Consider the following 11205-nt stretch of genomic DNA (forward strand, 5'->3'; position numbering starts at 1 on the left):
TCAACATAAATTGCAATATAATCGATAATCAAAATAGGGTTTGAATTTAGGTCTCCTAAGATATCACATATAAAAAGTATGGTTGAGTAAATTGGAACTTTTTAGACATGTCAAACAATGTGCAAAGGATCCATTTTGCCTAAGAATTAGCATTCACAAAATTTAATTTTGAGTCCATAAATCCTAGTAAGTATGATTATCTAACTCCAAAAGCAATTTAAACATATGTATTATAGTTATTGTTAGACTATGGAACTTTAGAAATATGAAAAAACTCATTCTAATCTAGAAGTATGGCCATTTTATCTAAAATATGAGAAAACAACTTGAAATTTTGACCTTAAAATTGTCAAAGTCATAGGAGTGAGTTCCTACCATAAATAATTCCAGTACCGTTAAGTAGATAAATCAAACCCCAAAATACTTTATATTAGACTCCTTACAATAATCTAGAAAGCGGCCAAGACAAAGAATTAGTTAAGCCAAATAATCTACCATAATGACTTAATAAGTGATCATCACTAGAAAAAGTGAAACTATGTGAGGGGACGACTGAGGAAACAAAGAGCTTGGAGAAGATTCGAAGGATATGACACCGCCTGCTTCCTCGCCCTCGCCCATTTTGCACTACTTAGAAGAGCTCTATTCTTTGCATTCCGAGTCCATATCAGCCCTGGCGATATGGCACAGCTAGGCGTATTATTAATGGCTTCCGATTTGTTCCATTCCGGCAAATGTAGACTCGTAGGCTGTTCTTGCTTGTACCAGCTTCCGTTTGTGTCTATCCTATTGCTAGCTTTCACATTAATTGTAATTCTTCTGTTTCCTCGAGAAAGAAAGAAAGAAAAGCTCCCTCCGGGTCCTGGTCCTCTGGGCTCATTTATATGCAGCTTCGTACGTTTCCGTTCCTTATCCAATACACGACTTAAGGATTTGCGGAAAAAATATGGGCCGATCCTGACTTGGTCATGGGCACTGAAACGCCCAGTTGTGGTTATCAGTTCAAGTAAAATCTCTCACGAAGCACTCGTCAAGCACCACTACGTGATGGCTTCGCGCCCTGCGGCTGCTTTAGATTGTCGTCAGGATGATACACGTTGTTGTTGCAAGAGTATGCTTAGGAATGCCCCTTACGGTTCTTACTGGAAAGAAGTGAGAAGCACCATGGAGAATGCCTTTTCTGGTCCATACGGAATGATTGGTGACGGCCTGACTGGTGCCCATACAGCTGAGCATCTGATAGAGACTCTTCGCATGCAGGCCGTTCAGAACGAAGGGATTGCCGTGTTGAGGTCTGAATGTCGATTACTGGTATTTGGGCGCATCGCAGAAATGTGCTTTGGCAAAATGATTGATGAGAAAATCCTCTTACAGCTCATGCATCTGAAGCTTCACGAAAGTGTTGTGCCTCAAATGGCCTATAACAACCTGTGTGCTTTTTCCTCAAGTGGACTTGCACCTTCTTGTGGAACTTATTTCGCAGAGACAACGTTAGATGCATGCATGACGATCCTAGAGCGGCTGCTTGAGGAGACTAGAGTAGCTACGATCAGTGGCCAGTTGAAGGGGCCAACGTATGCGGGAGGCCTTCTTGAGCTGCAGGAAAGTCAGAAGCCACTCGCGAGGCGAGATGTCTTATGTCTTATCTTGGAGTTCCTGACGGTCGGATGTGACGCTATTGTGAGCAGCGTGGAATGGGCGATGCTGCACTTGATTTCGGTACCTCGACTGCAAGACAAGCTGGTCAAAGAAATCGAGTCTGTGACGATGTCAGGCAAGTTTCCCAAAGCGCTTGAGATCGAAAGGCTGCCTTACTTGCAGGCAGTGGTGAAGGAGACCCTTCGGATGCATCCGCCTTTCCCCTTCTCGTTCCCGCATGCACCCTTACAAAGATGCACACTGAACGGATACGATATTCCAACCAGTGCGATAGTCTTGTTTCACCTGGACGCAATCGCCCACGACCCGGATGTATGGAACACGCCAGATGAATGGATACCTGAGAGATTTATGGAGGCAGACGAGGGGGACGAGAAGAATTCGATTCCATTCGGGGCTGGCAGGCGCGTTTGCCCAGCAAGAGATGTGTCACTCAGCTTCATCAGTGTGCTGGTCGCTCATCTTGTACACGCATTCCAGTGGAAGCCAGCGCCATCTTCTTCTCAGTCTTATTTTGCAAATCATAAGGCTGCATCCGGCTTGACGGCGTCTCTCTCCCTGCGCAACTACTGATTAACTAACCAACTAGTAACTGAGGATGCTAGAATATTTTTGGAGTTGTTTTCTTCTTTCCATCCATGCCTTCCTTCAAATTAGTAGGTTTGGATGGATGGTCATTCCAGAAGTCATTGTGCAAATTCTTTCTTAGTCACTCTTTTTATGCTTCTCTTATGTGTTTGGAATTTGCATAGTTAAATAAAGAAGCTCACATTTACCAAACTTCACTTTTTGTAATTGGTTCTTGTTTAGCTTCAATAAGAAACGTGGAGTGTTCAAATACACTTCTTTATTCATGGCCCAAAAAGAGATCATTTCATAAAGTTTCCATCTTGTGACATCAGCCATGTTTTTGAAGCTCATACAATTTGATTCATTATTTAAGATTATAGTGCTACCTAATTGTCGTTTATCGAGAGTTTAAGAATTAACTTGTTGTATCATTTCTCGAATATATACTTGATTTGATTTGGAACCACAAGGCATGCCATCTATGCAATATTAAAAACATTACTTTTCTATGTTTTTTACTACTCATTTAAAAAACATATTTTAGGAGCACGGATAAAAGAAAAGAAACGTTAAGGCATGGTAACTTGTCTTTCCTCCATTTAGTATGCATTTCAAAGTCCCCAATAATGGGTCTAATAAGTGTGATAGAAGTGTTTAGATAAGTGGCAAACTAAGTGTCATAAGTGGTCCGTGTGATGGTAATCATATCCAAAGAATATATACTCCATGGATTAGAAGGATCAATGGCTTGTTATGGAAAAGACAAATCATGATACAATTATTTTTAATAAATGCTAAATCATCCATAAAATGAGTAGACAAATAGAAGGATTTAAGCATTTCTACATGCTTATGTTTAGATTATTTTTGAATAAGTTATATTTCAAACCAAGCCAAGTACAAGTTACATCGAAGGGGTGAACAAGAACATCCGATTGGGATACTCTTAGTGAATAAAAATAGGATCTCCCAATTTGGTACAGAAATTATCCAAAATAAAGAGGTTAAGGCCTCTTTATTCAAAGCTATTCACTTCAAAATCCCACAACTTTTGTTCTAGTCTAATAGAGTCTAGAGTCAAGTTGATAAGGAGGGAGGAGTGGAGCTACACAAGAAAAGGCAGGAGAACTAACCTTCTGGGGGGAGTAAAATGAGAATAACCAAGTTGTGCTAGTTTCTTTATGAATTTGAATTCAAACGAGGTAAGGTAAAGGTAAAACCAAAGAGGTGAACAAGAGAACCCATAGGGATACCTTTAGTCTAGGTCCAACAACATGGGCTAACCTAAATGATACAAGAGTCAAGCAGGAGGTGGTTGTAACTGGGAAGGTGTCAAAGCGATAAAGTTTTTAACCTTTTCTATTTTAGTGAGGTAGAGACAACCATTTTTTAGGAAGAATCCCTTGAAATCTAGTTTAGTAACAACTTTGCAAAAGTAAGAGAGAGAATCCATGAGACTTAAGGTGCCATGGTGGGTAATGGCTTCATAACATTTTGCTATGTTAGCAAAATAAAGGGAGTGGATCTCTTGGGTAGGCTAACAAGGAACTATAAATTTGAATCGATGCCCCACAACATATTGGTGTAAATTTTTATAGGTGGCATGGAGTTTATCTCCTTGAATGGAGATCATGTTTTGTAGTTCTTTGAGGCCTTAAGCAATGACGTCATTAAGAGAGGAGAAGGTACAGTTTGTGCATTGGTAAGCCAACAAAGACTGTGTTTGGGTGCCTTATAAGTACACATGAGATAGGGAAGGTTACTAGAACTATGAGGAAGACTAAGGGAATCAAGACTGTTTGTAAGGGATTTTAGTATGATAGATGGGAGGTCAGTTAGAGGTGAAAATTCGAGTGAGTTTATTCTAACCACGGTGAGTTTTTGTAAGTCTAGATATTTGCAAAGGACAATGGGAGTTTGGGATGCTTTATATGAGGATCAAGCCAATGATAAACACATGGTTTGAAAGCCATTTTACTTCATCAAGAAAAGTTTTGTTTTCTAGAATGGATTGTAAGGTTGGGAAAATGAAAGAAATAATTTCCAAAACAATTGCCAATGGGATAGTTGTGATTCATAAGTGGTATGATCCAAGTTGAGAGTAAGATAAACATCTTGGAAAGTAAGAGTAATTGATTAAAGTGCAGCATGAGGATCTAAGGGGTTAATAGGAATGTGATCGAGGATGAAATAAGTTGGGGTCCGAAGTGCAAACATGTAAGTGACCATCAAAAGTTTTAAGAAAGGGTTTAAACCTTTTAAGTGAAATACATTGACAGGTGGAGCTAAAGGATTTTGCTAGGAAGGTGAGTTTTGGTTTGTAAAGTAGAGATCTAAGGGGTGGAGTATATCTCCAGCTAAAAGTAAAGGAGTTAGAAGTATGGAGAGTGTCAGAATCAGTGTTAAAGTGTAGCAATAGTGTATCTCTAAAAAGAGACTTAGGGGGGATTCTAGTTAAAATTTTGTTAGCATAAAGAAAATGAAAGTAAATAGAACTTTTTTTATTTTGGAATAGATTGAAAATGAAATAAACCATTATTGAGTAGTATTAAGGAACATGCCTCGTGGCCCTCAAATGGAGTGCTCTATAAAAGAAAATAGGTGGGAGATGATCAGTGTTTATCCCAGTCGATGAAGTAGTGTGACATATCATTATCATCCGGTACTTTTCTTTTAGGAGTAGAAGTTGCGGAAGACTCCGTTTGGGAATCTTTGACATGCGAGGCGAGAGAGGGTTTCATAAGAGGGTAGATGGGGTAAGTTTGTGAATCTTGGGGGTGCATTTTGGGGGGGAACTATGCCTTCTTTTGGGTACAGGGGGAGTGAGTTTGGCAGTAGAGGAAAGGGAAATAATGTTGAGGGCGAGGGAGGGACCTGGGAGACCGTTGAGAAAAGAAGAGGGGAGGGAGAAGTTGACAAAGGGAGAAAGGGATTTTGTAGTTTCAAGGAGTAAAATCCTAAAGTGGTAAAACGGACAAGGGAGAAAATCACCTCTTTGGGTAGTTGTGACATCCAGTTTAAGAAGGCAAAGAATTTTGCTTGTAGGGAATCAATAGGAAACAAGAGATCCAAATGGTTGAGTATATGCCAAGCCACATGGTCAAACCATAGGATAGAAGATTTGCATGACAAGTTTGTTTTCTTTATGAGACAGGTGCACTTTATGCAGGGCGTGAAGACATTCCAACATTTTTTGACATAATAGTTATCATCTTTGGTAGAAGAGTCGGCATCACTTCGAATGGCACCTTTTGAACAAAAGAAGACTTCCTTGGTGGAACCACATTTAGAATGGTCGATAGCATTTAGGAAGAAGTGGGAATTAAAAAAGTAATTTGAATTTAGATGCTGACATCCCTAGTAGGCATCTTGCTTGCATTGATCCACCTCTTTTGAAGAGAGGTTATAGATGAAGGCAAGCGAGGGTGTGGAAAAGGGTGCGAGAGAGCTAAGGTTATCCAAGCACAAAATTTTGTGATTCACCACTGGAACCTTCATTTCTATTTGTCTATGAGGAAGAAGGGGAACATATGAAGCAAATTTTTAAGCTCTCTACTATCGAGGGGTTTTGGTGGTTGAGAGAGGGACTCAGAGAATGTTTCGAAGGAGGCTTTGTCTTCAAGGGAAAGAAGGTCAAGATTAATGAAGTTGTGAAAACTGGAATTAGTAGGAGCTATCTCGGCAAGGATGGGGAGTGGAAAGGCACCGTTGAGGATGACGATGTCATTGGCGAGGCCAAGGAGGATGGTATGATAATCATTGAGAGCTTTGTGTCTTTGAGATTGATAACGGCTAGGTTTAGAGCAACTTTTTCAAGTCTAGTGAGGGCGCCATTGCTTTCACTTTGTGAGAATTTGAGAAGCTTGATCCAATCATTAAGGGAAAGCGTTCTAATGAGCAAAGGAGTGTTCTTTGCAAGAGCCTCGAGATCATGCGTTCTAATGAAAGAAAAGAACTCGGACTTTTGGAAACATGAGAGTACTGCTTGAGTCGCCGAAGAGGGAGAGGGGAGAGGAGTGTTGAATGACTTGGACTAGAGTGTAGTATCCCTAGAGTATTTCTGCAAAAAAAAAGTGAATTAGTAACAAAGTTTACGAAAAAAACCAATTTTAAGAAAGGAGTCAAGAGGCTAAGAAGCCTTGATGACCTAAGTGTAGACCTAAGTGTACTATGTGCAATCATCCAGAGGTGCAGGGGCAATAGATATGTGTGTGGTAGACAAGAAAGGAGTCAAGAGGCTAAGAAGCCTTGATGGCCTAAGTGTACTATGTGCAACCGTCCAAAGGTGTAGGGGAAAGAGATATGTGTGTGGTACATGGATGTTTTTATCGAAGGTATAGAAATATTTTATTATAATATACTGGCGAAATTTTTCATAAATTATTTTTAAAAGTTTCAAAGAATTGGCGAATTATATCTTTTGTTATAATTTTTGTTTCAAAACTTGGCTAAATATTCTAGAGCATTTCAAAAACTTTCGATTTTCACAAATATACTAAAAACTAGTTATATTGAAAACTCTATCTTTGCTGTTATGCAAAACATAAAATTGTTTAAGGATAATGAATATCCTTCAAATCCAATGGGGGAAGAAAATTCTCAAAGTCTAGTTTAAATAGTCCAAAAAAGCTAATTATAGCTTTTTCTTTTACAGCTTGACTTTCAGAGTGCTAATGCTCTATCATACAGAAAGCTACTAACATCATAAGAACAAGAGTATAATCTCAAGCTAAGATCTAAGTTATCATCTAGTTTATTACGAAGCTTATTCTTCAAGTAACTGAGAGTACTAAAACACCTTTCATCCTCAATTGAGCCAAGAATAAAGGTTTGACATAAATTTGCAAGCTTGAAGTACTCAGAAATGTTATCTTGTAGGGATGTACTATGAGAGAGCTCATTCCAAAGCCGAACCATTGAACCTTGCATTTGAACATTTTCCATTAAACTACTTTGCTGGTGCATGACTTCTCCAAAAAGGGAAGCTTTCCAAAATCCAACAAACCATTGTACTGTATATTGTCCATGTCAATGTCCCATCCAAAGTGTTTTTTGAGAGCATCCAAATGATTCTTTAGACCTGCTTTGATACTTTCATAAGATCCATTGACCCAAAAATGTGGAAATATGATGGTAAATGCTTCCATTAGGTCATTTCGTGGAAACCTACTTTGATCTCATCTACCACTGCACTTGCAACTTCACTAAGGGCATTTTTCACTGTTTGTACTTTCTTTAAAAAAGCCTCTTTTTTAATGTATTGTAGTCTTTTATGTCGTTTATTTTCTCTTGTCATCCTGAAAACCTAATTGTTTGCATGAAGGCAAACATATCCTTCCTGGTCACATGTTAAAAGAGACGAATCCCCATCTAGGTCTATTAAACTTTTCCAATCTTTAAACAATTTCTCATCTTGAAAACTGGAGCTTGACTTCTTATTGTATGCTGTTGTTATACTCAAATTAGTGAGCTTTATTGCCTTGACATATTCATTGATATAAATATCCTTCGATTGAGACATTTTACTCAACATATTCATTTTGTCTAAAAGTGGAATAATTTCACACAATCCCAATATCGAATCTATGTTGGTCAGTTTATGATACAAAATATCTGCCTTTTCAACCTCTTCTTTTGCCTCCATATGCATTAAATAGACCAAAGTCTTGTTTTCATCCCATAATCTTTTCACTGGCTGAACGAAAGATATCCATCTAGTATCCACATTCTTCAAAATCTTCCTCCCTTTTGTACCCACCGCTTTTGTAATAACTCTAAATTGATTGTATCTTTTGACTCTTGCAAAAGTAAGAGTAGCTTTTTTTAATCAAAGTCCCAATTCGTTGTACTGATGGAAATGTGGACATAACTTTGTAAGCTAGATTTGTGTGATGAGCCATACAATGTATCCCAACATAGTAAGGAGAATATTTTGTTTCTATTTGTACAGAGACACGATTTCGACAACCTTGCAAGACTGAAGCACATCACATGCAAAACAAACAAGTCTCTTAACCACCTCAGACTCTGTCACGCCTCCATACTCTTTTAAAGCTTGGATCAAAACTTGCACTAAGTTATTAGCATTGGATTCTGAATCAAGTTTGTGTACATGTAAAAAATATGGTTTTCTCTTATTGTTTTCTACCATGTACAAATGCATTCCCAACCACGATGTAGTATCCACAGCTGTGTACTCATCCAATGACACAACACTACTCCTTGACCAATGCATACTTGCTAAATTAGGAACATCAAAAAATTAAAGATATGATTGGTAACCCAAGAAGTCTATTAGTGAGTGGCCTTGCTTCAATATTTGCATGAAAGTTGAGAATTGCACTATCTTTTCTCTATCAACCTGATCATTGATACATTCCCAATGCTTTTTCAATGATCCTTCACTTTTATTTTTGCTAGACTCTTGTGCAAGCAAGAACTTATTGTACTCAATCTCATTTTTGAAGTGGCGGTTATTTTCCTTGTCCCATTCTTTGATCACTTTCTTTTCATTACTTGTACCTTCTACAGTCTTGTAAACCTTCCCACAATGCTTCTCAATCGTATCAATCTTCAATTGTAATCGTGCCTCCTTTTTCCTTGCCCATGTGCATATTTTACAAATGGCCCACTTTGGTGCATCCCCGTGTCCACTTGTTCTACGTCTAACCAATGATATTTGGCTACCCAAACTTCTTGAAAGTAATTGCTAACTTTTTCTCCCAACTTGCAGCTATTATGGTTTTCATTTCCAACCTTATAACCTTTGTGTTATTTTTAGCCCAGAAGGAATTCCATAAATGCATCTTTGCCTCATTAACATCATTTGCAAAAGTTGGGTTCCTTGCCCATGCTTCATGAAACCGAGCCAAGACATTCCCAATGTTGCTCTCTACCCATAGCATAACATCAGTGTCCCATTTTGTGATCCCTATAAGGTGTTTCCTATTAGGATCCAGTTCTACTTGATGCCTTGTATTTAAAACAACTTTGCTCTTTAGAGTATGCAATCTAAAAGAGCTTTCTATGGTCATCTCCATCTCCTTTGTACTCATGTTATTTATCTCTGCAAGAAGCTCATCTCAAAGGACCTGATTGACATACTTTTGTTGTGCTTTAGATAACTCAAAATTAATAGCCTTACACTTAGATCCTTCCATCCCTAAACCATATGCAAGATCAAAACAAAAGAGCATTCAAAAATAGTTTTAAATTTAAGAAATTGAACAAATTTATCATAGCCTAACATACATGAAACTGGTATCAACTTATTAAAAAAAGAAGGGTCACATCACATCATGCATACCAAACAATAATGCATATGCATATTCACAACATAAACTTTTAAAAAATAAATAAGCATATATTTCTTTAGGTTGTTAGCTACATCTAAGGAACTTGGTCCTAGGTGGTGGTACCTCTTAGCCCCCTGCCTTATGAGCGCAGGAACCAGACACCACTTCCTGAACCAAGCCCTTCTTTCATGTTTGAAATCATAATACTACACTACATAAAGCATGCCAAACCAATTTCAACTTACTATTTTCAACTTACTATGTACAAAGCACCAATAAATACATTAAAAAAGAAAGAGCACATCACAAACAATGATGCATATGCATATTCACAACATAAACTTTTCAAAAATAAATAAGCATACATTTCTTCAGGTTGTCAGCTAGATCTAAGGAACTTGGTCCTAGGTCGTGGTGCCTCTTAGCCCCTTGCCTTGTGAGCGCAGGAACCAAACACCACTTCCTGAACCAAGCCCTTCTTTCATGTTTGAAATCATAATACTACACTATAAAAAGCATGCCAAACCAATTTCAACTTACTCTATACAAAGCACCAATATATACATTAAAAAAGAAAGAGCACATCACAGACAATGATGCATATGCATATTCACAACAAACTTTGAAAAAATAAATAAGCATACATTTCTTTAGCTTGTCAACTAGATCTAAGAAACTTGGTCCTAGGTCGTGGTGCCTCTTAGCCCCCTGCCTTATGAGCGCAGGAACCAGACACCACTTCCTGAACCAAGCCCTTCTTTCATTTTTGAAATCATAATACTACACTACATAAAGCATCCCAAACCAATTTCAACTTACATTATACAAAGGACCAATAAATACATTAAAAAAGAAAGAGAACATCACAGACAATGATGCATATGTATATTCACAACAAAAACTTTTAAAAAATAAATAAGCATACATCTAAGAAACTTGGTCCTAGGTCGTGGTGCCTATCAAATTTACCACTGCAAGTGCACAAACCTGAGCAACGAGAAGTTTTAAATGTATGTAGCTTATAGAGGACCCATGTATATACACATATCACTCCAATAAATATCTCACAAGAACTACCAAGGATAAAGTACTGCTCTTAACCATGATGAAAAATTTGGGAATACGCCAAAAAGTATTAAACATACCTCTTCAGCCATGGCAGTGTCAATGGCTCTCAAAGTCCAATTGCCATTATGTAATGAAGAAGAAGGTATATTTATCATTCTTCTCAATGGAAGGCAACAAGCCACCACCGAGCTTATTTTATCAAAGCACTCGACACCACACACCATCATAGCTCTCCATTTCAGATTGATCCAAAACATCATAAATGAGCACCCAAAAACTTCCTCAATATCCTGCCTCGCCAGTCCCAGAACCACTATTCAGCTTCCCAACTTGGTAACGAAATCAACAATAATGCACAAACATGTAGGAAAACCGTGAAACCCTGCTCGTTTGCACGAAGTTTGAACCAAAAGGAGCAATAACGTCCTTGATTCCCACCTTATCTTCAGTCGTGTCAGCTCTGTCATCCCTGATCTTCATTTCATGCATCTCTTTAGGCAGCTGTTCTATGCTACTAGTTCCTGCCTTTAGCGCACTCGCCAAACTGGTACCGCCCAATTTTGGTGCAGATACAGGCCCCAGACTCACAGGGGCCATGTGCCGCTCTGAGTTT

General features: G+C 38.3%; 1 protein-coding gene across 1 annotated transcript; it reads left to right on the forward strand.

Annotated features, from left to right (window-relative positions):
- Positions 1-681: 681 nt before the first annotated feature.
- On the forward strand, positions 682-2232 carry LOC147906313 (cytochrome P450 77A2-like). The gene has a single exon (XM_087390348.1). The coding sequence runs from the start codon at positions 682-684 to the stop codon at positions 2230-2232; it is 1551 nt and encodes a 516-aa protein (XP_087246474.1).
- The last annotated feature ends 8973 nt before the right edge of the window (positions 2233-11205 follow it).

Source organism: Dipteris shenzhenensis, chromosome 1 (assembly GCF_047967505.1).
Source record: "Dipteris shenzhenensis isolate YYH24624 ecotype China chromosome 1, Dip_SZ_1.0, whole genome shotgun sequence".
NCBI classification, from domain to species: domain Eukaryota; kingdom Viridiplantae; phylum Streptophyta; class Polypodiopsida; order Gleicheniales; family Dipteridaceae; genus Dipteris; species Dipteris shenzhenensis.